The sequence below is a fragment of the Microtus oregoni genome, unplaced genomic scaffold (genome assembly GCF_018167655.1).
Source record: "Microtus oregoni isolate MIOR12 unplaced genomic scaffold, Mior012 000000F_ref0000247, whole genome shotgun sequence".
In the NCBI taxonomy this organism is placed as follows: domain Eukaryota; kingdom Metazoa; phylum Chordata; class Mammalia; order Rodentia; family Cricetidae; genus Microtus; species Microtus oregoni.
Window position 1 is genome coordinate 67,434,681 of NW_024543059.1, and position 27,819 is coordinate 67,462,499.

The 27,819-nt window shown below is 41.8% G+C and overlaps 1 protein-coding gene and 1 non-coding gene across 2 annotated transcripts; both read right to left on the bottom strand.

Moving 5' to 3' along the window:
• Positions 1–291: 291 nt before the first annotated feature.
• On the bottom strand, positions 292–17,423 carry LOC121446657 (alcohol dehydrogenase 1-like). The gene is made up of 10 exons (XM_041649391.1): positions 17,404–17,423; positions 12,535–12,681; positions 10,367–10,468; positions 8,899–9,037; positions 6,566–6,650; positions 6,217–6,436; positions 4,093–4,353; positions 2,223–2,358; positions 855–993; positions 292–437 (listed from the first exon to the last, which is right to left on the bottom strand). The coding sequence occupies exons 2-10, from the start codon at positions 12,637–12,639 to the stop codon at positions 413–415; spliced, it is 1,212 nt and encodes a 403-aa protein (XP_041505325.1). The 5' UTR covers positions 12,640–12,681; positions 17,404–17,423; the 3' UTR covers positions 292–412.
• A 9,788-nt stretch (positions 17,424–27,211) lies between these two features.
• Positions 27,212–27,373, bottom strand: LOC121455012. The gene has a single exon (XR_005975407.1). It is a non-coding gene; the product is annotated as a small nucleolar RNA SNORA42/SNORA80 family (small nucleolar RNA).
• Between the last annotated feature and the right edge of the window lie 446 nt (positions 27,374–27,819).

A 27,819-nucleotide genomic window follows, 5' to 3' on the forward strand; every position in this document is an offset into this window, starting at 1 on the left:
CAGAGGGAAAGATGAGGCAAGGACCATTGAACAATGAATTAGGGCTAGAGCTGTTGATTTCCCAAGACCAACTTCTGGGAGAGGCAGATTATGTTGATGTGTGAAGACATTCTGTGGATTCCAGAGAGAAAAGAATATCAGATGTCACAAGAGACATTGTCCCCAGTAGAAAAGATGACAGAGGTCAAACAAATCGGAAGGAAGGCTGGGTACCCTCCAGCTCCCCATCTGAGGTGTGGTAGCTCTCACTTGGGGTTGAAAACAGAGTCATAGAAAATTCAGTTTCTCACAGAAAGCTTACATGATTACTTTATTGGCAGTGTCCCTAAGGAACAACATTAGCGCTGTATGTGGCTGGTGTCATGATTCAGTGGGGTGCAGGGGTCAGGAGTAGGAAGGCATCAGTATGGTCTCAGAACGTCAGGACAGTCCGGATACTGAAATATGAAACATAAGGTGTTGGTTCACATTCCCAGAACTCACAGTGCCCAGAGGGTAAATAAAGCATGTGTTATGAGTCTCAGTGAAAACCATCCATAACAGACATTTCATGCTGGCTATTTGCCATGCACTTTGTAGAAGCCTTTTAGGCATTGTCTCATTTAAACTTCATCCTAAGCAGTGGCACTATGAGGTCGATTATCAAATTTTCTCCATTTTAGAGACTGTGAAAACTGAGGCTGAGCCTTATAAAATGCCCTGGGTCGTACATGTGCATGCAGAGTCTGAACGGTCACCGAAGTCCCATTTTTGCGCCTATCCCATTTCTTCTTCATTTCTGTTGGCCATTTCCCCTACCATAAAAATAGTCTTTTTCTTCCACCCACCCATACAAAGAATCTTAAAGCTCTCACCTCTCTCCAGAGCGAAGCAGCTCAAAGGCCTCATTGATTTTCTCAAAAGGTAAAACATGGGTAATTAATGGCTCCAATGGAAACTTCTTAGCCATGAAATCAGCCACAAGCTTGGGGACAGAATCTTTACTCTTAAAGCCTGAAAGGAGAGAGCAGCACCGTGAGATGCAGCCAGGGGGCAGGCAGGAGAATTAGACAAGAGATCTTCCAAAGAAACCAAGTTCCTAACAGTGCCCAGGCTGCCACCTGAGTGCAGATGCGGGACTCAAACACCCTCTGCATGGCGTTAATGTCTTATAACATGCCACCTGATGTCAGGGTCCCTGGCTGATGACGGCAGCTTAGTAGATCTTTCCTAGAGAAATCATAGTGCAGATGTTTATAGCCAAAGGAAGGGAGTGTTCCAAACTTCAGTAAACATCACTGCCTTGGGCTCTCTGCATCCTGTGAGGCATTTTTGGGCCTAGAGAGACACAAGTAGAATGAGCCAGGAAAGTTCCTTCTATGGGGAGCATAGCAGCCTGTCTTGGGATTTCCTGCATCAATTCTTGCTATATAGAAAACAGTGATTCTCATGTTGCCTTCTAAGAACTTTTCTGTTACCAAAGGGAAGAAATTCTGAAAAAAGTTAGGAATTGATCCTCAAAGCTGGGGAGATGGTTCAGGCAATAAAGTTCTTTTTGCTTTGTTTTTTTTTTCTGACATTAGATTTTTATTGATTATCTGGGAATTTCGCACAATGCCCCGATCACGCTCATTTCCCAGTACTCTGAGGTCGACCCTGCAACTCCGTGACATATCCCAAGGAAAAACATATAGCAAGTTCAATTTGTGTTGCCTATGTTCTCACTGGAGCATAGCCAAGCTCCCAGTGGTCAGCTTCTTAAAGAAAACTGAGTCCTTCCTCGCCGCCATCCCATCAGAATCCACTAACTGTGGAGAGCCACACTTGAGCATCCTTGTCACAACTTTTAGGAATGCAATTCAATGGCATCCTGTCTGGACTGTTTATTACAGGGGTAGAGCTGCAGGTAGGGGGAGAGGTTGTCATTGAAGCTGAGTTTATCTTCAGAATAAAAAACATAACAAAAAATAAAGAAAACCCAGTAACATTAAGCAGTGGATTCAGTGCTGGGGGAGCCTGTAACTCTAGGTCTGGAGGGAGGAAGTTGGGAGATTCCTGGGATTGGCTGGCCAAAAACGCTAGCCTGACCATGAGATCTAGGCTACTGTGACCCCAGTGAAAATGAACAAGGCTGATTGTTCCTGTAGCTACATCAAAAATTCTCTGACTCCACACATATCAACACGTCCACTATGGCACAAAAGAACACATACAGAACTTGATCCTCAGCTGTGAATACATACCACCAAATATTGCTCCTTTCCACGTGCGTCCCAGCAACAGCAACAAAGGGTTCACAGAGAGGCTTTGAGAATGAGGAGGAACCCCAACAATAACACTTACACCACATGATGCATGGCTGCTTAACAGGGAAGACATCTGGAATATAAATAATACTTAAAGTGGATATTCTCGTGGTCTACTCACGATACAGTTTCATGTCATATGAAGAAACGTGCAGAGAAATATTTTGAGAGAAAAAGTGATTGAATGAATTTGTGTTCAATTCTTCCTTATCAACTAATAAAGAAGCAAGTCCCATTGGGAGCCTGTGCAGTCTGGGTCCTCCAAGGAGAACACTGTTTCCTCATCACGTGACTCTCAGGCGCCTATGCGTAGGTTCACTCACTGTCATTGTCCATTAACTACAGTTTTGAAGTTTGCACTCTAAGACAGAATTTAGATGGTGAAGATGTAATGGTGACATCATCAGAAGTTGTCTCTTATCTATTTATCCACCTCCCTTTTTAACACGTCCCTACTGTGGGGCTTAGATCAAGAACGGGCAAGTTTTCAGTGGCTGTGAATCCAGTGTGTGCATTGGTTTACATTATTCTGTTATCTGGAGACATCCAGGAACTTTTCACCTTTCAATTGGTTATTTTAGAAAACATTTTATAGTAAAAAATGATTTACAATCTTCAAAGATGCCTGGTCTTTTGATTTTGAAACGTGACATAGAAAACCAGATGTCCTCAGAACACATGGGAATCAGACTTTTGGATCTTCACATCCACTGACAACCCAGGCTCAGATGAGCAAACAGGGAGACCGTCTAGTGTATCACAGAAGAGCTATGGCCGTGAGGAAACCAGAACCCTGAGCGTTGAAGGACTCCCCATCCACAGAGGAGACGCTAGTCTCCTTGGCATCTTGTCTCAGTTCAAGGCTGAGAAGAATGTCACTCTCTGGGCACCATTCCCATTCTCTATTAACAACTCTGCCAAGGCTTTCTGGAGGACCTCAGTAATGGTGATTTTTCGGTTTCTGGGATGCTTCTCTAGAACTCCAGAGGACTTAGTTTGGCTGATATGTAATAGAAAAATGTTCTTTAGCCATGCATGGTGTTTTCAACTATATGAATCATGTATATTTCAAAACTACAAGCACTGTAGGCTTGGCAATAGTCTTTCTTATCTTTATCCCCAGCTGACCTTAATTGAGTGCTTACCAAATGGCAACTGGCTCCATGCTAAGTGTTTTACATTCACTATGTAATGTATATCATAAACAACCCCACAGAATGCGTATCTCTTAAATGTAGGGAATATGGCAGAATCTGTGAATTCTATTTTAAAAAGTTTTTACTCCAACATGTAGATCTGGGTATTTTTGTGTCCCGGCACTCGGCAGTCTCTGTGATGAAAACATGGTGATCCATTAAAACAGCCACTCCTCTACATATTTGATGCTAATGAAATAATACTTGGCCTCATATTACTAATTATTCCTTTTGGCCACATGATGAGACTTGAAAATGCTTTTCAGAATAGTTAATTTCAAATATTATGTAATATTAAGAATGTGGAAGAAAATCTTTTCATCCATTAGGTCCATAAATTGTTTTTAAATTCCCTTGATGAATTGATTTTTAGGGAAAAAAACTCAATGAAAAGCTTTCCTATATTAATAGAGGATTATTACTTCAGACAAATTTGTAGAACTTACAAGTCGAAAGGTGTGTCAGAACACCGAATTAATCAATATGAGAAGGAAACAGGAGATGGAAAATTACCATCTAAAATAGCTTTCTGCATGAGATTTCTATTCCTCTGTCTGGAGCACATTATGGATGGCAGAAGGACAGATCTCAAGGCATGCCACAGCACCTACCATGGTGTCAAGGCGACCGATTACTTCAAAAGAGAAGTCCACACCTCCATCGGTCATTTCCTGGATTACTTCGTGGATGGGTTTGCTGTAATCTAGAGGGTTGATGCACTCAGTGGCACCCAATTCTTTGGCCTTCGCAAACTTGTCTTTGTTGATGTCCACAGCGATGATCCTGGCTGCTCCAGCTGTTTTACAGCCAATGATGACAGACAGACCGACACCTCCAAGGCCAAACACAGCACAGGTGGAGCCTGGGGTCACCTATGTGTGCAGAAAATTCAAAAGATGGACCAAAGAGTGATTGCTAGGCAGTGCTCCATGCTGCACAAGGCACCTTGCTTTGTCCTCTGTCCTGGCCTCTCAGATGTCATTCCACCTGCTTCCAAAACCTCTTCAGGAAATAGCTGCCCGAAGGGGTACAATAGTGGTTCTCAAAATTTGTTCTATATTAGATGTATCTGAGGAGTTATCTTTTTTTTTTTGTTCATCTCAGAATCCAGTAACAGCTTCTACAAGTTAATTGGATTCTCTTAAGGTAGAACCCCATTCTAATCCACTGGGAATTGCCTGTGAGATCAGCTATACTGGCTGATCTTTGAACCACATAAAAATCACTTTAATCTTCAATGGTCACATAATAACATCTTCCCCAACACACAACAAATTTGTTTAAGTGAAACAAGTGATCATGGTTACTCTAGGAAACTACAGGGTAGTCCAACCACCCTTCAATCATTAACTTCTTGGTTGGCTATCGTTCAGTAGTCACAACCAGGGTAACTGGAGCAGAAGTCATGTGGGCAGCATTGACAAGTCATCCTTGGTGTAACAGGAAAGAGGACAGGAAACTTTAAGAAAATACATCAAAATACCAGTGTTATCTTTGTGAGACTTTAAGCCTGACTTTTTTTTTTACGAAGTCAATGAAAAATACTGAAACAATCTCTGGTCTGTATTTTAATAACAATGATTGAAATCCTTGGTCACAAGGACTCTTGGCTTGCGAGGCTTGCTCAGTCCTCCTGTTGAAACAAGGAGTAACTACATTTAGTGCTAAAATGACAAAAAATTACAGAGTGTATCTATTTCCATAAACATTTACTTTCTCATAACTCAGAATCAGCATCATTTTCATCTATAATAAAGACATGACTTTTCTTCAGATTTCAAATTCCTTCTGGGCTCATTTTTCTATCAATATTTTAATCAACACCATCAACCTATGAAAATGATGTGGGAGAATCCTAGAGTCATAGACTGAGATTTTAAAGGATCTACCAACAAACTTGCTCAGGATATACTAGGTCACACACAGTTGAGGTTAGCTAAAGGAGCTGTCTCTCATGCGATGTGCACACCCTAAGAGACAGAAACTGTAGAAAAGGTAGACCTCTAACACAACCAAAGTTTAGGTTTGCTGGGAAAATGTTGCTGTTAAGGTTTGTTCTCAATGCCCATAAAGAAGGAGACAACCCTGGCCCCAGCTGGCCTTTATCAGAGCTCACGTTCATCGTGATGCTCTTTCAAAGAACATCAGGCAGCTCAGAGGGGCTGCACTGGTCCAGTGCCTTAAGTCCTGGTTCATCACTAAGCCTAGGTTTTCTTTTCAGGAAATTTTCACTATGCAGGCAGGTTGGCTCTCAGTAGCAATGCTGGTCTTTATTTTAAAAACACTGGTGACAGCATTTGTGCCGTGCAGATCTCCCCACTTTGGCTTACTTTAGAGGTAACAGTGATGACATCTCCACTTTAAAATCTTCCATTTGTCCCAAATGGCCAAGTGTTCCAGTTTCTGACTCTTTAAAACATGTTTTATTGCTCAAGTGTATCTTGGGACTGGGACATAACAGAGCTTTGCAGACAATAGTAAATGCAAAGTGTTAAAGTTACAGATCTACATAAGTTTCAAATAATTTCTATGAGAGCCCAGTTTCTTTGGGAAGTAGGCAGAACTGGATGCATATTATTATAGAGCTTTTCTTGAGTGTGTGGAGGGAATTCTCACTGGAGTTGGACAGACTTATCTTTTCTACAAAAACACTCTCTGATGCCTGTGAGCAATTTCTTTCCTTTGGTCCCAACAATACATACGTAGCTTGGTCCATGGGCCACTGTCCATCTTACCTTGGCGACTTTGACAGCAGAGCCATAGCCAGTTGAGAACCCGCAGCCGATGAGGCAGACTTTGTCTAGGGGTGAAGTCGCATCGATTTTAGCCACTGCCATCTCATCTACCACAGTATACTGGGAGAAGGTGCTGGTGCACATGAAGTTGTAGGTTGACTTTCCCTTGCATGTGAACCTGCTGGTGCCATCAGACATCGTCCCCTGAGTCTGTGACACACTGGCCAGTGAAAAACAGCAAAGAAAGGACATGAAACAGGGGAAAACAAGAGTGCAATCTAATTGTTCAAGAAGACAATAAAAAAAACAGTGTATAACCTAATTGTGCAAGAAGAAATAAGAAACCTACCTTGTTACACATAAGTTGCTCTCCGGGTGCTTGCAGATTCTGCAATTTCCACATTGGGGAGAAAAGAGCGGGATGACTTTATCACCTGGAAGGGGAACAATAAGATGCTTAAATGTCTACCCAAGAATAAGAAGACAGGAACATGAAAACTACATGTAGAGATATGTGTCCTTGAAAGGTTTCTAAGAAATAGAGCCCAACTGCACAACGTCATGCATGGGCATTGCTCTTCATCCAGGTTGCTATGTGCCAGAAGTTTCCTGAAACAAAAGGGAAATGTAAAACAGCTACATCTATTGATGAGCGACTAACTTTCAATGTGTGCCTCATTTGCTCTTGGGTGCTTTCCACGTATTAGGCCTAGTCAACCCTTAGATATACTCACTGCTAAGTATAAATATATACTTTAGTTGCCATGAGTTACTAACTTCCCATGAGATGTTGGACAATTCTGAATTTGTTATAATAGTTAAAATGAAACTAAAATAAGACCAAACACAATATAGGAAACATTTCATAATAAAAATAAGACAAACTAAGCTTGATCATAAGATAAAATTCAAATGAGAATTTTGATAGCTAGTTTTTTACTTCTTAAAAAGATTTGTCCTGCGGAGGAGGCAGAGTAAATTTACAGACACGTGACTGGTTCCCAGTAATCTGACTTCCTGGATAGAAAATGCTCAAATCAGTTCCTGGACTGGGGTGGGAACCCCACAGATCTCTTTCACAAATCCACAAAGAGAAGAAAGAAGCCAAAAAAAAAAAGCGGCCACTTCCCTCTCCTCTCTCTCTTCACTTCCTGCTCCGCCTGCTACTAGACTCCTTTCCTGGTTGCATAGAGCGCTGTTGCCTGGGACAGTGATCTGTAAGTTTTTTCCCCTTTAAATAAATACCACCCTATTAATCATAAAAAAAAAAGATTTGTCCTGTTTTTATGTGTATGTCTGAGGATCCATGTGTGTATGCGCTTGTGTGTGTCTGTGTATGTGTGTATGTGTGTGTGTGTCTGTGTGTGTGTGTGCCCTTGAAGGCCAGCAGAGGGCGCTGGATCCCGAGCAGCTGGAGTTACAGGTGACTGTCAACTGTCTAACAGGATTACCTCACCCACTGAGTTGTTTCTCCATCACCATGTTTTGGTTTTTCAAAGTGATTATGCTTCTCTTATTATGAAACTAATGCGTTAAGAATAATCTTAGTTGTTTTTGAGGACACAGACTGAAATGTGACAGAGAAGGGACGACTTGCTCTGGACATCTCAGTCCTCAACACTGAGTTAGAGGTTTCCCCTGAGAAAGAAAAGGCAACTTTTTTTTTAGATAATTGTTTATGAACTATCAATTTTTTTCTGCTCTAGACAAAGCCTCCTGAGAAGTAAAGCTATTGTTCTACTGTTAGCTTTTTTTTTCCGAATAAAGGAAACACGAATACTTAACTCCAGCCAGACGAGTTCTTTTCTTATTTTTTTGTTATTTGGAATGCAAGAAATGTCTGACTCTTCTGGCTAAAGTGATCTTTTTGGAGATGAACATAATTTTGTTTTTAAATCACATGTGCTACCTATGTTATTGTACAAATCAATGACCTGATCACTATGCTTCACAGATAAAATGAATATGTGATGACACCACAGAAAATATATTTTTAATCAACCTTTACATCCAAACACAAACAAAGGTAAAATAAAAACATGAATAAAGCAAAAAGCAATGTGCAAACTACCACCTTCAGCCCAACTAGAGATAATACAATAGTGTTTGTGTTTGCGGGACTTTGGCTACATTTTTCCGTCTGTGGTCTCCTCTTATATTGTATTATGTTCCTATATAGAAGAAGGAGGAACATATAGGAGAAGAGGAAGCCATCATGTGGATGCAATGCGGTTAAACCTACGGCATCCTACAGGAGAGGCATCCTGAAGCCAGGCGAGCAGTCAGGTCTCTGAACTCAGCACAGAGCAGCTTCCCTACATCTAGGCACTCAGAACCTGGACCTGCAGGTCTTGCCTTTGTCCCATTTGTAGGTCTGCTTGGATCCTGAAAAATCCCCGGTGCTAAATGACACTGAAGTGGAAGTTAGCAGATTATGAACTCTGAAGGTCACAGTGGAGACCCTCACTCAGTGTCTGACGTATTGTCAATAAAAATAGATATAGAAAGATAAAAGACATGATTGGATGCCCAGGACAGAGGCATGCAGGGAGGAAGAGGTGGAAACCCTGTGACCATGTGCCAGATTTCAAGTCTCCTACTGCCTGGGCTCCTCTTTTGGGATGGATGCGCTTGGATCAATCAGAGAGAAAGCACAAGCCCTGATGGTAAAGAATTCTGTACCTGGTTTGACAGAAGTCACCCCTTCTCCGATGCTCTCCACAATACCAGCTCCCTCGTGGCCTAGAACTGCAGGGAGTGGCGTAGGATGGTTTCCAGCAACCACGTGATCGTCTGAGCGGCAGACTGAGGTGGCCACCATCTACAGATTAGAGATAGAGTTTGTTGAGCCGTAATAGCGATTGAGAAGGTTTAGCACACCTATTCTGAAACTGTGCTTCTGAGGAGCTTGCTAACCATCCCTATTGCTTGGAATTCGAATTAGGTCCTAGTTTTCCCGTCGTTTTTTTTTTTTTAATTTATTTATTTATTAAGGATTTCTGCCTCGTCCCCACAACCGCTTCCCATTTCCTTCCCCCTCCCCCAATCAAGTCCCCCCCCCCTCATCTGCTCGAAGAGCAATCAGGGTTCCCTGACCTGTGGGAAGCCCAAGGACTGCCCACCTCTATCCATGTCTCGTAAGGTGTGCATTCAAACTGCCTAGGCTCCCACAAAGCCAGTACGTGCAGTAGGATCAAAAACCCACTGCAATTGTTCTTGAATTCTCAGTATTCCTCATTGTCCGCTATGTTCAGCTAGTCCGGATTTATCCCATGCTTTTTCAGACGTAGGCCAGCTGGCCTTGGTGAGATCCCAATAGAACATCCCCATTGTCTTAGTGTGTGGGTGCACCCCTCGTGGTCCTGAGTTCCTTGCTCGTGCTCCGTCTCCTTCTGCTCCTGATTTGGAGCTTGAGATTTCTGTCCGGTGCTCCCGTGTGGGTCTCTGTCTCTGTCTCCTTTCATCGCCTGATGAAGGTTAATATTCCTGAGGATGCCTATGTGTTTGTCTTTGGATTCACCTTATTTAGCTTCTCTAGGAACATGAATTATACAGGAGACCACTTCCTATGTATTTCCCGTCGTTTTGTACCTTTTCTTAGTTAAACAGCTTAAGGATCAAAGATCATCCTGTGAATTAAGGGACCCTAAATAATGTAGTTTAAGCTAGGTGGTGGTGGCGCACGCCTTTAATCCCAGCACTGGGGAGGCAGAGGCAGGCAGATCTCTTGTGAGTTCGAGGCCAGCCTGGTCTACAAGAGCTAGTTCTAGGACAGGAACCAAAAAAGGTACGGAGAAACCCTGTCTCGAAAATCAAAGAAAAAAATGTAGTTTATACAACATACAAAAAAATGTATACATTGTTATGGAGTTAAAGCTAGGAAATGAGCACCAAGAAATTACCTAATATTAATTGCTTTTGGACTCAAGATGTTTAGCACTTTACAAACACATAAACATAAAAAAGTTTTCGGGGATTGTGTTAAACTTCGACTTTCAGCAGCTGATGTCAACAGCTAGGCTCACCAACAGGCTCATTCATTGTTGGGATGAGCATATGAAACGGGATGTTAATGGACAGTTGGACGCATCTATGTAGTATTTTCTGAGTTTTTCAAACCCAATATTTCGACGGTAGGAAGGGACTTAACCTTAATGCGGACTTCATGGGCCTTGGGGGGCGCGACTTCTATTTCCTCGATGGAGAAGGGCTTCTTGGTCTCCCATAGCACAGCGGCTTTGCACTTGATCACCTGGAAGAGGAAGGGTTACTGCGGCTCCAAGGAGATTTTTGTAATTGTGTCCCAGGTCTGCCACCCATTGTTACATAGAAATGGACATTTCTTCTCATTTACAAGGAGTCAAAACACCCTGAGAAACCTGTGACACCATAGTAGAAGGTCAGGAAGAGAAAGGGCATACATCGGGATGCTCTTTCAGGTCATGTTTGTGCTACATGTTTTTCCCTTGAAGTCACTGGTACTATTGTGAAAGAGGTTGTTTGACTGAAATCATTGGATTGATGTGGGATTATCTTTTATATGCTGTGAGTCTGCTCTATTACCATTGGTTAATAAAGAAGTTGCCTTGGCCTATGGCAGGGCAGAATATAGCCAGGCTGGAAGAGATATATATATAGAGAGAGTAGGCAGAGTCAGGGAGATGCCATGTAGCTGCCGAAGGTGAAAGACCGCCAACTGAACCCTAATGGTAGGCCACAGACTACCACAGCCATTTCTATTAATACCTAGGTTAATAGAAATGGTTAATTTAAGATATAAGAGCTAACTTGTGCCATTGGCCAAACAGTGTTGTAATCAATAAAGTTTCCGTGTGGTTATTCAGGTCTGGGCAGCCAGGAAAGGAACCAACAGCCTCCGCTTACATTGGATATATGTTTATTTTTAAATTATAGCTATAAATATATTTCTGAAGTACTATTTTGTGCATTCTAGGTAAGCACTCTGTCCCAGAGAACTCCCAGGCTTTGGATTTCTGAGACAATATTCTAATGAGCTTCCCAGGCTGCCCTTGAACTAGGAACCTTTCTGTCTTGGCCTTCCTAGCACTGAGATTTCAGGAATGGTCTATCATACCTGGCTACATTGTTATTTTCCTGTTATAGGCAGTATAAACTCAAGCCTATGATTACCATAGCCCTGTTACTGACCCTGCACTTAAGAACCTGGATTCCCTAGTCCCTCGATTCTTGTTTGGTTGATAGGACTGGGTTTCCATTTATGCTGCATAAATTCAGTCTTTCTTTTAACTTTTTCACTCATTCTTTATTCTAACTACTTTTCCTTGAAATGTGATATGCCATCCTAAACATGACCGGGAGTGAACTGGAACAAAACTACTGGCGACTGTCCCTTCTGTGATGATTCTCCACCATCTCTTCTATACCGAGTCGTGCAGTGGACGCAGAAGTCTCCAACACCCCCGCAACCCCCCCCCCCGTTCTCACTGTGAGCTGTTGGACCTTTGACCCACTCCTAAAACAGTCCCCATGCCAACAGAAACACTGGCGTTGTAATTAGGCACTTGGATAGCACAGATCAGTTGTTTATGCTGAATGCCTGCTTGCATGATTCGGTACCACACACAGACTCAAGAAGGAAGATGACTTTGTGGTAAACGTAGTACCATATGTATGTATTTTTACTGTTGATAAGTGATTCTGTTTTTCTTAGAATTAATTTTATATAAAAGCTGAATGATTATTTTTTAATCAGAGAAGAGACAGTTCTATAGAGCTTCTAGAGATTTTATGAGTTGTGCAGCAATGGACCCTTCCAAATCACGGCCTGCATGGGAATGTAATCTTACTGTGGATGATCCTAAAGCATTGAAATCAATCTACCTCTTGTCAGAAATTTTATTAAAGGTTAATGAGATGGACAGTTCTTCTAAGTTCCCAAGTCAAATTCCTCTTATGAAATGTTTATCAGACTTTTCTGTTTTCATGAGAAAGCTATGATTACAAAGAATAGCAGACTATGGAATTGTGATTTGAGTAAAGACTACTTTGATAAAGATCTCTTTACAACTTTCTGTTTACAAGGTAGTCACAGTTGCTCAGAATGAATTCCCTGTGCTGCAGAGTTAGTGAGGAAGGGAGGACGGCCCCAATCTACAGTCTGTGTGCTCTTGTTAAAGGTATTTAGCAGCAGCCGGGCTGCACAGTCGTGCAGTGCACACCCTGTGCTATAGCACACATCACACCCTGCCTTCAGTGCACGTCATTTCTGAGTTAGAAGTCAGCATCTTTTAGCAAGTTAGTGAGAATATATTCCCAACAGCAAGATCTTTTTCTTACTTTTCCGGATGTGCTCATGCTGTCTGTCCTCGCTGCTGGCAGGAGATTGATGGGTCCCTGCTGGCTCTTCCCTCCTGCAGTGCACTGGGCCAAGGTTGCACACATATTGTTATCTGGAGTGTCAGCTGATGCCACACGTGATCTGGCCTTTAATGACACACCCATTAGTTTATTCTCACTGCAAGTTAAGGGGAGGCCCTGTCCTGTCTAGGAAACCTTGTTCTGGGGATGTGATGTTGGGGACATTTTGCTTTCGTTAGGCTCCACACTTCCTTTTGCATCTATCTCCCCTCTCAGGTTCACTCTTCCCCTGTCTCAGCTGCACTCTCCCCTTTCTCAGACAGGTTAGAGATCTGCTTTCCTTTGCTGGGGAAAACAGTAACTTAAAGTCTACATGGAGCATGGTAAGGAGGACAGGGGACAAAGCGGGGCAGATGGGGTGGACAGACAGAGCTTCAGGGGAGGAAGGGTTGGTGTCCATTCTTCTTCAAAGCAGAGAAGCATCCTCAGCCACAGCAAAGGTGCTGAGACCCCTGCTATCTCTGCAGCACACACTACTGATCAGCATTGACCAAGGACCTGAGGCGAGCTGGTCCAGGGCGTGACAGCCATGAGTAAGAGACAGACTCCACTCTTGCCAGGAGACAGTGGCTGCAACATGCCCTATCCCTTCTACTGAGAGAACTTGGGCATATCTCCTTGCTCTATGCCATGGTCTCCTTCTCTGTAAGATAAGGGTTAGTTAGAGTGTCACTTCAATGACTGTGGGGAACAAGCAGAACAGTGCGCACTTGTGCTGATCATGGAGCCACATGGGTAGGGGCAGCTCAGTGAGTTACAGCTACAGCTGGCATGCGTGCCCTTCCGTTACCTTTAAGAGTCCCCTGCATATCTATGGATTACACAGTAATGCAAGTGCACAGTTTTCCTCTGAGGCACAGATTGGTAAGAAGCTAGCGGATATCTTCTATCTTCCCAAACTCGAGTGGGCATCCTTCCTACATTATTTTGTGATATTAAGAGCAACATTACAAGGAAGGTTTTCCCAACCAATTTTAGAGGTGCGGCAAGAGAAGTATGGAGATCCCCCAATGCCCTTTCTAAGACAGCAAGAATGGAACTGTGGGCGGGCAGGCTGGTGTTACAGAGTTTTATGGTGTGGACACGTAGGCATATCACTTAACATAAAGAAATGGACCTTGTATTTTAAACAACTGATCTTCGGGAATATGATTCATATCCCCACCCTCTCTGTCTGTCCCTCTCTCCCTCCCTACTTTCCCTTGCCCTTCCTCGCAACTCTGAATGAGCACTGTTGGTAATTCTACTGTCTTTTGCTAGAGTCTGTCACTCATGTGGACCAGGTGTCCAGTTTGTGTTTGGTGCCTAGTTCTGACACTTTCAAGTATATCAAGAGGACTGAGATGTCTCGAGGGTGGACATCTATACTGTCTTGCAAGGTGCCATAAGCTGGTAATCGGTCCTGCCAGGACCTTAACACAGAGATCCTTGATTAAGATACACATGCTCTCTGTACTGCCAAGAGGGTATGGGGCAGTCCAAAGTTTATTCAGCTCTGTACCCACAAAGGTAGCCTCCATATTTTGTAAAGCCCAAGGAGGGAAAACTATAGAGATGGCCTGAAGCTCAGAAGGTATTCTTTTCAATTTCAGACTTTTCTAGGTCAAAGACTTTGGCAAAGTAACTGTGGTTAATATTTACTTGAAAGTAATTTGAAGTAATAAGAGCGGCTGCGTGGCTGCGTCCCCAACACCCCAGCTGCCTGCCCGGCTAGCTTATCCCCGAAATAATTACACAGACACTGTATTCCTCCAAACACTGCCTGGCCCATTCTCTTCTAGGCTAATTCTCACATATTAATTTAGCCCACCTCTAATCATCTGTATGTAGCACCCCAAGGTGCGCTTACCTGGGAGATTCCAGCCTAGTCCATCCTGGGTCGGAGCTTCATCCCGGGAGCGGGGCATGGTGTCTCTCTCTGAGGTGTCTGCTCCCGAGAGAGCTGTGGAGTCTCTGACCTCACTTCCTCTTCCTCCCAGCATTTTGATCTGTTTACTCCACCTAGCTATGTCCTAACCAATAAAATGGGCCAGGGCAGTTCCTTTATTAGCCAATGACCTTCCTCCATCATTTCCCCTTTTTCGGTTTAAACAAAAAAAAGGCTTTAACATAGCAAAATTACATATAACAAAACAGTTATCAAGTAAAAGTTACAATAATCTTTATCATAACTAAGGAAAACTATAACTATAACTAACTATTCTTAACTCCATCAAAGACTCCAGAAAGATATATTACCTAAGTAAACAAGAACTAAGAAACTTCAAACTCTAGAAATGACAAAGACATCTCGCTGCCTGGACAGTCACCCAAAGTTCTTTTGTACCGTTGGGGCATCCATCTTCAGCCTTCAGGCCCATGGTATCCAGCAGACATTTCCATAAAGCAGGAAAATTCAAAGTCAGTTCAGTCACTATCTGTTGTGTCCTACAGCATGTCTCACAGACTCTTTCATGAATCAGGAACCCCGAAAGATCATCTCACCTTAGGCAAGTTCAGTAGTCCTCTCTCTGCGGGTTCTCTGTGTCCAGTTTATGCAATAGTCCAGGCAAGAGCAGTTTCTTGCCCAAATGGCTATCAAACTCCATAAGGTGCCTCTTCAATGCCCATCTTCCTCTTGAAGTAGATTGGTGCTGCCAGGAGCAGAGTGTCTCATTGTCATGAAAAGTCCTCAGTTATTAAAACATTTAAAATGTCCTATTCTGTAATCTTTGAAAGACATGAAGAATGTCTATCTAAAATGTATCTCTATATATCTAGAAAATCTAACTAACATGACTACAAGCTTTACTATTATCGATGATTATCCATTAACAACCTATATTTCTTAATTATACAGTACATAATTAAATGAACTACACAATCACAATACCTTAATCAAAATCAGAAACACTTATACATATAACAAAATTGACCTTAAATCTCTTATCAATAAAGTAAAATCTATACTAATGTAAATTATTCATATCTATATCATATCCCCCTTTAAATGTAAAAGAACGTTTATAAACATTTTTTGGGAATATGGGCGTGGTTATTTCTCTCCAAACTGCTTCCTGCTGAATGGGGGCGTCGTTAATTAGGTCTTTCACGGTATAACCTGTGTGCTAGTTTCATCTCAGTTGGCAGTTGAGCGAAGCAATTTTTTGAAGATGTTCACTGCAACCCTTCAGGAGGACGTGGTCCATCATACCAAATCGGAATAGAAGAAATGAACAGCGTCTCATCCTCTGTGAAAACAAAATAAGAAACTCCTTTCCAAAGTATCATATCCTTAGATCCAAATTTCAAATTCAAGGCATTTTCAAAATATCTATGTTGGATTAGTTCAGCAGCATTTATAAATAAATATCTTTTAGCAGCTGTTGCTCCTTCCTCAGCATTCAAACGATTCAAAGAGAGCATAATAGCATACAGTATCAAGATTCTCTGTGTATTTTCCATCTTTGTTCGTTTTATTTTAACCTCTATTTCGTTTATTTTTACTTTTAACTTTTTGTTTTTTGAGAAAGGTTCTCTGTATCTTTGACCTGAAGTAACTCTGTAGACCAGGCTGTCTTTGAACTCTCAAAGATCCGCCTGTCTCTGCCTCCCAGGCATTTGGGATTAAAGGTGTACACTACTACACCTTGAACTCACAGAGATCTGTTTGTCTCTGCCTTCTAGGCACTGGGATTAAAGGCGTGTGCTACCACACACAACAACTCTCTTCCTTTTTTTGTTTTTTATTTTAAGAACTTCAACTTTTAGTCTGCATATATTTTTAACACACTTCAAACCATTTAGAAATTTTCTTTGTCTTTGAATCTCTCTTTACTGTATCTCTCTCTTTTTGTGACCACACGAGTCTTTAATTTACCAAGCAATATCAGTAGGATTAAAGGCGTGGCTTTGCCAGCTAGATCCAGTCCTTTCCTTAGCTTTCCAGCCTCATGGCGGATATACAGGCTGTAGCCATGTTTACTGCAACAACTGTATGGCATTTCAAGGTCCCTGCCAGCAAGTGAGCTACAACAGACAACACTCAAGTCCTCTCTCTCAGTAGCCGGCCCTCCTGCCTCAAACAGTCAGAGTTTGCCCTGGCAGGATGGCCCAGAAAGCCGGCATTTTTAAACGGCGCAGCTTTTTTCCTGCTATGGCTGAAAACCGAAAAGCATGCGTTCAGCTTTTCATCAACACCATTTAAGTGTTTCGTGGCAGGACCTCTTAATGAGCTGCAGGATTTGCAGCTAAAGCTGAGTCAGGAAGCCTCTCTTAGATGAGGCGCTTGCTTGCCTCTAGCAAGCAGAGTAGACCTGAGAACACAGCGAGTCTAGTTGCCATCAAACAAATTGTAGCACTTTACTCCAAATGCTCTATTCAAAAGCTCTGTCTCCCTCAGGAGCCAGACAGAGATCGCAATGGCGGCACAGCCCCAGGAAGTAGCGCTTTAAAATGACACAGCGTTTTTTCTGCTACTGTTGCCGAATCAGGAAATCTCTCTACAGCACACCACCAACAAACAGCAAAAATCTGTGTTAAACTCTCTCTCCCTTATTTTTAAGTCTTCTCAGGTTTTTTAAGTGGGTTTAGTCCATCACATGGGCGCCATATGAAGTAATAAGAGCGGCTGCGTGGCTGCGTCCCCAACACCCCAGCCGCCTGCCCGGCTAGCTTATCCCCGAAATAATTACACAGACACTGTATTCCTCCAAACACTGCCTGGCCCATTCTCTTCTAGGCTAATTCTCACATATTAATTTAGCCCATCTCTAATCATCTGTATGTAGCACCCCAAGGTGCGCTTACTGGGGAGATTCCAGCCTAGTCCATCCTGGGTCGGAGCTTCATCCCGGGAGCGGGGCATGGTGTCTCTCTCTGAGGCGTCTGCTCCCGAGAGAGCTGTGGAGTCTCTGACCTCACTTCCTCTTCCTCCCAGCATTTTGATCTGTTTACTCCACCTAGCTATGTCCTAACCAATAAAATGGGCCAGGGCAGTTCCTTTATTAGCCAATGACCTTCCTCCATCAGTAATTTAGGAAAGAAAGGGTAATGCATTTAGACTTTGTGAGTGTGTGTGTAAAGAATCTAGGAGCCTTCAACTGCTACCAGCAGCAAAAATTCTACTCCCTGGGTTAATGTTCTTAATAAAGACTAACCCAACACCAGACATTGAGAATTTGCATCATATTCTACTTTGACACTGATGCCAAAACTAGTGAGAGAGTGGCTGTGAACTTTCTTTCCCAGGCTTAGAATGTATCACCAACTTGGATACTAATTTTGATGTAAAGAACATGAAGAGAGTGTTGGCAATATTTGTCTCCAAATGTCGCTGTTCAGGGTCTTAGAAATAATGTTAAAGATGTTAAAAAGCAGAGGCCGGCAGGAATCCTCCGCAGTGTTCTGAGTACCAGCTAAGAAGCTTGGCATGTGCAGTGGCATTCTGTAGATCATGCAGCAAAGGCTCATGAATACCATCCGCCTAAAGGCGGTGCAGAAGCAAAAGCACAATAGAATACGGTTCCTATGCTGCAGATGACAGAAACCCCACAGACTTAGTAATACAGAATCAGAACATTGTAAAATATAGACATATTTTGAAAATCATTATATAAGAACTAATGGTAATTTTTCATATCATAGTGCTATTTCTGGTAACTTGTCCTGGCACTAGCTCTTGTAGACCAGGCTGGCCTCAAACTCACAGAGATCTACCTGCCTCTGCCTCCCGAGTGCTGAATTAAAGGCATGCACCACCACCACCCAGCTCACAACCAAAGTTTACCAGGAGGCTGTTTTACTCTACTCAGTTCCTGGGTGAACGGTGTGTTGTGCAGAGAGACCGTGCCTGGGTCTGTAGTTTATGGTTTTTCCCATGGTTTCTTCCAGGACTTTCAAAGTTTTCAGTCTCAGATTAATACCTTGGGCCCACTTTGAATTGATTTTTGTGTAGGGAAGAAGATGAGGACGGTAGTTTGATTCTGCATATGACTTTATGGTTCTCCTCAAAACATCTCTTGGAGACTGATTTTTCATTTTGTTTTGTTTTCCAGTGTATGTTTTCAGCACCTTTGTTAAAATTCAGTTCAGTATATTCAAGTAACTATAAAACAAACAAGCAAAAAACAACAAAACAACAACAAAAAAAAACCCCACAGATCTCCCCTCATGAGGCTTTCCCATTGCAACCTCTCTGCAGCAGTCCCCACAAGCTCCACAGGCGTCTGTTACCAAGCACTACCACAGTTAGCCCCTCACCACTGGCCAGCTCTGTGCTCTTACTTCTTGCCTAGCACAATGCTGCTTTTACACATTTCCCTGTGTCTGCCTTTCAGATGGATGGCTCTCTGGCTCCCAGGATCCTTTACACTGTGGATTGTGTGCTTCCCATGAACCCCCTCCTCAGGCTGCTGTCACATACTCTCAGCTCACAGCTATGTAGGTTCAGCAGTGCCTGTCCTCTGTGCTGGGCATCGCCTGTGTTCTCAGCCCCGACCCTGCTACCTGATGACATCCTTGTACTTCAGTGTCATCAGCAGCAGATTTGGTGGGACTCTGTATGATTCCACAAAGGATGATTTGGAAATAGAACAATTAAATGAGGGGATAATTAACTTACCTGGGATTCATGCAATGTCTATTATAATCATTATAAGTTTGGAAAATCTTGTTTCATCCCTGAAAAAATTGGTTGATATAAGAGCCAAATGTGAGGAATTGACTGATGAAATTCGGGCTGTACAAAAAGTTATAACTAACAAGTTCCAAGCCTTAGAAAAACTCATTAAAACAGATAATAAAGATATTCAGTTAGAGGCAGAGGAATTTAAAGGAGAACCAACCTACCATTATGTAGCGAGCTGCATGGTGTCACACCTGATGGAGATGTATAATCAACTCCTGAGATGGCCAAGACCTGACTTATGCTATGATAACGCAATGATTATCAGCTGCCTGCATATGCGTGAGCTATGGGCAGTGCCCACCTGGCAGTTCGGGGTTGGCAGCCCATGCCTACTTAAGGGCTGAGAGAGGTTTGCCCAGGGAGAGAGGGAAAGAGAGAGGGGAAGAAAGGGAAAGAGAGGAAGGAGAGAGAGGGAGAGAGGTCAAAGAAAGGGGAGAAAAGAAGGAAAGAGCGAGGTCAAGGAGAGAGGGGAAAAGAGAGAGAGAGGAAAGAGAGGAGAGAGGGAGAGAGAGAGAGAGAGGAAGGAAAGAGAGAAGAGAGAGGAGAGAGGGGAAGAGAGAGATAAGTGTAAAAGGTCCTGGAATAAAACTGCAGTGAGAAGAGCTCTGGTGGTTGTGTCATTCCTTGCTGGTCGAGGGTGGCCATGACACCATTACATTATGAAATTAGAGAAAAACATCCTAAGGTTATCAAATAACCAGCCTTAATTTATCCAGTCACCAACATGAACAACCACCACCATAATGGCAGGTATCCTCAAGGCTATGGAAGATCTCACTGAATTCCTGTGGAAAAGGTTAGATTTGAGGAGATGTAAAGAAATGATAGTCTCATATGGTATGCATTCACCCTTTGTGAAGCAGATGTTAAATTCATGGGCAACTAATAACAGAATTATCCCACATGGCTGGGAAGACTTGGTTGCAGCAGTATTGGAGCCTGATCCACAATTACATGGAGGACCTGGGGGAAAGATGAGGCTAAGACCATTGAAAAACAAAGGAGGCCTAGAGGTATTGAAATATCCCAAGACAAACTTCTGCGGGAGGGTGATTATGTTGGTGTACAAAGACAGTCTATATATGAAGAGCACACCTTGGCTCTCTGCCATCCAGTAGCTTTGGATGCTTGAGACAAAGTTGAAGAAGTCAGAAAGAGAACTGAGTCATTTACTAAATTTATACAAGGCCCAAAAGAAACCTTTACTGGTTTTATTACAAATGTTGACTTCAGCTATAAATAGAATGATAACAATTCCAGAAGCTAGACAAATACTGACTGAATCTTTGGCTTTTGAAAAGGTAATTTACAATTTAAAAAAAAGGGTAATCAGTACCCACAGAGTAATGGATCTGAGATATAGTCGATGTCAAAGCTCATAACCATGATGGTACTTGGATAGCAGTGGTGACTTCCAAAGGCTTGAAGAAAACTCAAAATATCATATGTTTTAATTGTGATGAACAAGGTTACCTAAAAAGGATTGTAGGCAAGGCATTTCTAGAAAGAGTATTTTTTTTTCTATCAGTAATTCAAACAGAATGATCCTGCCTTCTGGACTGTGGATAATTGTGGCAAAGGCCAACATTGGGCCAATGAATTGAGTTCAACAAGGGACAGACTAGGTAACATTTTAACATTGGGAAATAACTCAGTGGAAGGGCTATCACAGGCCTCCATGTAAAATTGGTTTAATCATTATCTGTCACCATGGGGGAAACTCTTCCACCAAGAAATTAAAGGACCTAATGACTATGGTAGAAAAAAAAACATACTGCCCTGGATGACAGGACAGCTTTAGAAGATAAAATACAATGGACTAAGGGCGATGCAGGGCTATGTGGGTGTCTCCCTGTCAGGTTCCCTCCAGGGTTTGGCTCACTGAGGACAATTCCAAAAGCACTGTTAATGTTAAGATTCAATTATTTTGCTACTGAATGTAGCTGGAATCACACATACATTTATGATGGAGATTCACTATATGGCCTTTAGTAGTGTGTTTATATTGCAAGCCTTAAAAAATTTGCCTGGAGCAATTTCTACAGTAGCAGCTACAAGGGAGTGACCTACTATTGCTGAAATTTCCTCTTTATGGACAGAAAATGAATACTGGCAAAGAGTTTTTAGTAGTTTTGGGATAGATTAACAATAAATATCTCAAAAGCAAGAGAATTCAGTTTGTAAAGAGAACTAACTGGATTCTTCCTCACATTGTACAAAGAATACCAATTTTTGGAGTCCTTACATTCTGTATTTATACAAAAAATCAGGAAAGGCAAGTTATAAATCATTACATTTAAGTAAAGTAGCTCAAAGTCCTTATGATACTGTTCAAAAGTCAGAATTATATGCATTTTCATGGTATTATTAGATTTTCCAGAAGCTCTTAATATAGTTACAGACTCTCAATAAGAAGTAAGAATCATTTTATATATTGAAACCTCTGGATTCATTCCAAATTATTCAGAATTTTGGTATTTGTTTAATTACAAGAACTAATTAGAAATAGAAATTATCCCTTATATATAATACATATCAGATCTCATACAGATCTACCAGGTTCTCTAGTACAAAATAATGGTGGAACTGATGAATTATTAGTAGAAAATGTGCTAGAAACCTCAGAATTTCATAAGAACCATGATGTGAATAGCAAGGGTTTGAAAAAAGATTTTTTCCATCACTTGACAACAAGCCAAGGAAATTATAAGAAAATGTCTTACTTGTTCTTTGTATGACCAAACTCCACTACCTGCAGGAAATAATCCAAAGGGTATTCAAAGAATTGAAATTTGGCAAATGGTTTTGTTTCATTTTGCAGAATTTGGAAAATTAAAATATTTAAACCATACCATAAATACATATTTAGAATTTCAATGGGCAACTGTTTTGAATTCTGAAAAGACTGACTCTGTCATGACACATTTATTAAAATTTATAGCCATCATAGGAATACCTGTACAAATAAAGACTAAAAATGCTCCAGTAATGTCTCTTGTAAAATGAAACAGTTTTTTGTATATTACAACATAAAACATATTATAGGTGTACCACACAATCCAACAGGGCAAGGAGTTATAGAAAGATCTAATCAAACTCTAGAAGATTTGCTTAATAAACAGAAAGAGATAATAAAGACCCCCAGAGATAGATTGTACAACACTTTATTAAGCTTACATTTTCTAAATGCTAATGAGAAGGGAATGAGAGGTCCAGTGAGACACTGGATAAAAGAAAAACACTGCTGAATTAAATTGGCCTGTATACCTTTATGATGTGTTTACCTCAGAATGGAAAGTAGTTTTGCTTTTGTTTCCACAGGAGAAGAAAAGCTATGGATACCTGGATCAAAAATTGATAAAGGTAAGATCTTCTGATTTGAAGAGGTGATAGTTCATCAAATAGCCTGACCATTCAATCGAAACTAACTCATACAACTTACAAAATGCTTTTCATTTGATCAGATATAACTTGTCAAAAGGGAAACTCCCCAAAGTTAGGGTTGAGGCAGGTTTTTTTTTTTTTTTTGTCTTTCCAGGAGAATGAAGGCATCTAACCAAGAAATCTGAAGACCATTGAACAAATGAGACACCTAAGGAAAAAGGACAAATTATTCCCAAGAGTTTGGGTAGGCAGTCTTTTCTTTCAGTGTGTTATGAATATTTGTCATCGTTTAGGGAGGTTGGTTACAAGTTGCTATTGGTAATGGTCAGGAAAAAAATCTGAGCAAAGAAGAGTGGATTCAGGGATCTTGTTCTGAAAAGGAAAGGAGGATATAAAGTGTTAGGATAAAAGGGTAGATGATTGAATATACTTTTAACCCAAAAAAGCCTACTAGTCTTAAATATTTTACATTGGTATGGATTCTTGTATACTGATACAAATTTGAGGTTATTTTTGTTATATTGTATATATACTCTTGCTTAAGATATATTTGTTAGAACCTACTGTACATAGATTTCTACTCTTGTTCAAGGTATTATACCTATACAGCTCATTTAACAATCTAATGTAAATTTCTAGTCTTCAAAAGTTATTATTATAAACTGGTTAGAATAATAAAGAAATGCAGGTTAATAGTTAGTCACTCATTACAATAAAACTTGTAGTCATGTTAGGTATGCTTTCTAGGTTAAACAGAGATACATTTTAAATAGACAGGTGGCCTTCAAATAATTCAGAGATCTACAGAATATGGCATTTAAGATATATTTTAATAACATAAGGTTTTTTATGAGAACGAGACATGCCTGTTTCTGGCAGCATCAATCTACTTCAAACAAGATGATAGGTATTGAAGAAATGGAGTTTACTTTCTTTGTGGTGAAAGTAAGCCACTGGGCAAGAAACTGCCCTTGCTTCAACTTCTGACAATGTGCTGTACAAATTAGACAAGCAGGACACAAAAGAACATGACTGCCAAACTTTGCTAAGGCAAGGTGAGGTAGTCCTTTAAAAATCATGCCTCACAGAAAAGTCTGTCAGATAGTCGAGGCCTTCAGGCCAAAGATGAATGCTCCAGTTTTACAGAGGAACTTTGGGTGACTGTCCAGGCAGTCACTTGTTTCTGCCATTTCTTAGTTTTGGAAGTTGTTTATTCTGTACTTCCTGTTTACTCAGAAAATATTATATCCTTATCAGGTCCCTGATGGTGTTTAAGATTAGATAGTTATAGTTCTCCTTGCTACCAAATTCATAAAAGAAACTCACAAAAGAGGTGTAAAGTATATAAGGTTGAGAAACATAAAAATTAGCTTTGCATTGGTAATGCAAGTTAGGATAGAAAGTGAATTAGATACAAAACTTTGGACTCACCAAGGACAGATAATGGAATATTTTCTCTGAATTTGTCAAATGCAAATGGACTGGACATTGTTAATGTAATTCTTGCCTACATATATTTGGTATATAGTTATTATTCTTATTGTATATAATTTTTCTATGTTAGTTAAGACCTTTGCTTTTTATTTAGACAAAAAGGGGGGACTGTTTTGTGATATTTTGATTGTGTTCTGACAAATAAAGCTTGCTTGGAATCAGAGCTCAGAGTCAGCCAGTAGCTGACCTAAATTAGCCATAGAGGTTTGGAGGCGTGTAGACAGAGAGGGGAAAGGAAGTAGTAAGGGGAGGCAGGGAGAGTATCTCTGCCCTTTTGAATGGAGGAACAGTAGAGATAGTAGGTGAATGGTGGCTGTTCCCTGATTCTCTGATTTTCAGGTTCCTACCCCAATATCTGACTCCTGATTTTTTAATGATAAAGATTAATTAGATTAATGCTGCCAATACCCTCCCAGTCCTACTTCTTACAGACATGTCACCTCTACTTCCTCACCTGTTACCACAATTGCTGGATCTCTAGTTCTGTCTCTCCTTCGAGTGTGAACTACTCCAATCTGCTCTCTTTCCCACTTCTGCATTGAACATTCATCCATCAAAGTGACATTGCAAACTGTGGTATTTCACACAATATATATCTCCAAACAGCTTTACATAAAAACACTTATTGTAATGAGTCATTGATCTGGTTCAAGGTTTTTGGTTTCTGAAGCACCATTAAGTACAGGACTATTGCTGAGACCCATCTCAAATATCCTGCTGTTGCCCAGAGTCAGGGTGACCTTATGGCTGGGCAGCTTATCTGGTCTGGCCACCACACACCTCCCTGCCCTTGGCACCAGATGTTTGCAGCCCCTGCTCTTCAGAGCCCCACTCAGCAACCACATGCTCAGCCACCCTCCAAAGTTGCCATGGCTACTGCATATCTAGTTTGGCTTCTCTCCTTCTTGCAAGCAGCACTGTTCCACCTTATTTTTCTTCAGTTTCATAAGACAACTTTTTAAAAGCATCTTGCCATGAAACCTGCCCCCTTTCATTGTTCTGGAGATGCTGCACACTTTGCAGGCTCATCCTCTGCTGATGTGTCTCTCCTCAAAGACCCTGTGGGTCTGAGTGACTTCACGGTCCGGCGGTCCAGCAAAGGCAAGTGGCTACCACCATCTTGCATGAAGTGCCCCTTTGAGTGTTTTGTCTGGCATTCTGGTTCACTTCCCGCTCAAGTCAACCACTGTAGGCTATAATTTATCAAGGAGTCAGTTGCCTTTCTTAACCTTCCTGTATTTCGCTGTGGCTTTACATATCATTTCGGGCAGAAGCCTGCCCCACTTTCATGCTGAGTGTCTTCCCTGGAGTGCCTGTTGTTGTGATAGAACACTATGACCATAAACACCTTGGGGAGTAAAGTTTGTAGTCCATCATCCAAAGAAGTCAAGGCAGTATCAAGACAGGAACTGTAATAAAAGCCATGGAGGAGTGCTGCTTTACTGGATTGCTCTCCAAAGCTCTCTCTACCTTCTTTTTTGTACTACTCAGGACCATTGGCATTCCCTACAGTGAGCTGGGCCCTCCCACACCAATCACTAATTAAGAAAATGATTCCTGGACTTGCCTATAAGCCAATCCAGTGGGTCATTTTCTCAATAAAGGTTCCCTCTTTCCAAATGACCCTAGCTTGTCTCAAGTTGTTATGAAAGTAGCTAGCACACTGAGAATTTCCTTTAGAAAGCTTTCTCCCCTCCCGGCCCCACTTCCACTCAGCTCTATAGGCTCCCCTTGCCAGGCTACAGCTGAACACTATTTCTAATTTTCTCTGAGTTTACTTTGTGTTTCTCCATGCTTTTTAGCTTACCCATTCCCCCTTATTCTTTTATTGTCCCTACTGTTTTTTTCTCTTTGGAATATAGGTTTTTTTTTCCCACCTCCTAACCCCCAACACTTCTCATTCACAGTTGGCAGAAAGACTTCTAACCCATTGTCTTAATACAGAACTCAATTTCAGTTCATTTCTGGAGAGAGTTCTAGGGGGAAGAACAACTTTCAGGGAAATCAGCAGTTAGTAGTGGAGAAATGAAGAGGAACCTGAGAAGTCCAAGGGGTTAAATAACACAGAATCTCCAAGAGAACTGGAGAGTAAAGAAACCGAAGAGAAGCACACACTGGAGGTTATTAATAACCATGAAAGGAGGATGTGCCTGCAGCTAAGGCTGGGGGCCAGACAGGGTGAAAAAGGAGAAATCCCTCTTTGGAGAATGAAGGGAAGGAAGCAGGGAGTACTGGGAGACAGGCCACCCTAAGCTGGGGTTTTCATGGCAGTTAGTGGCCTGTGCAAAAGTGAGAGCATCAGGGTATCCTACTGAGAGTAGGTGCTGGAGAAGGGGCAGCCTGAAGACATGGGGCCCCAGGAGTGGAGGGTTGGGGTATTTAGCCCTCTAGATACACCTGATGTGTGGTCATGGGATGTGAGTGTAGGCTGAAGTTAAGCAAATGAATACAAATGCTAATTGCCCTATTCTCCTGCTATCTCCCCCACTCTACCCTTTTGGAGTGTGGTGGTGTGAAAGAATATAGCCCCCAAAGAGAATCACACTTGGAAGACATGTGTCACTGTGGAGGCAGGCTTTGAGGTCTTGCATGCGCTCAAGATACTGCCCAGTATCTTAGACCACTTCCTGTTGCCTGTTCAGGATGTAGACCTCTCACTACCTTGCCAGCACCTGAACCTCTGAAACTATAAGCCAGCCCCAATTAAATATTCCCCTTTATAAGAGTTGTCATGGTCATCGTGTCTCTTCACAGCAATAGAAACCTTAAAACATGGAGTGAGCTCTATGATACTTGGTAAACACCGTTGAGATCTGGCTTCCCTAACAGTTCTACCAATAAGCAACATTAGCGAGATTGAAGGTATCAGGAGAGGGGAGGGAATGTCTTTTCCATTTTTCAGTGCTATCTTTTCTTGACATAACATTAGCTTCATCTGGCAACTACTTTGAGCCCTGCAGATGCTAACCTCGCCTTCTACCCTCAGAGAGAGATGCACAGCAGCTGGGTTACAATTCTCTTGATAGAATAAATATGAGATGTGCCCCCTCCCACTGTGTGACCCACTTCAATGTCAGCAGCATACGGGCACAGAGGCTGGACAATGGTTGGGAGCCCCAGTTTGTTCCAGCACGGGACGCTATGAGGAAATTTGCTTGCTTAGTAACCACAGGCTAGCCTATTTTGCCAAAGGTCTTCACCCCAAATCCCTGCGGCCTTTCTCTGGAAATCTCCACCACTTTGTCCCCCCCCCCCCAATTTTCAAGGGACTTAATGTTCTCAGTGTTCTGAGTGACTTCATCATGTGGCATTTTTGGCCCTCTACAATACCCATAATTTTGAATTTAATCTACTTTATTTTGATTGCTGAGTTTTCGTACTGAACATTGATATATTGATGGTTCTTGGCACTGGTAGCCCTCACAGAAACAGTCTTTCAAGTAAACACATGTGTTTACACAGATGGAAATATTGATTTAATAATGGTTAATGTTTGCCAAACTAGCACTGCAGTGAGCCTGTTTATATGGCTTGAGAAGACAGGGAAGAATCTAGAAGGACCAGCAGAGGAGAAGCCAATGGAGATGAGTGGCCGAGCCCTGTCTCCCCACTTCATTACTGGTGTGAGAGAGTTTGGCTCTGAAGAGTTTTGCTCCCCA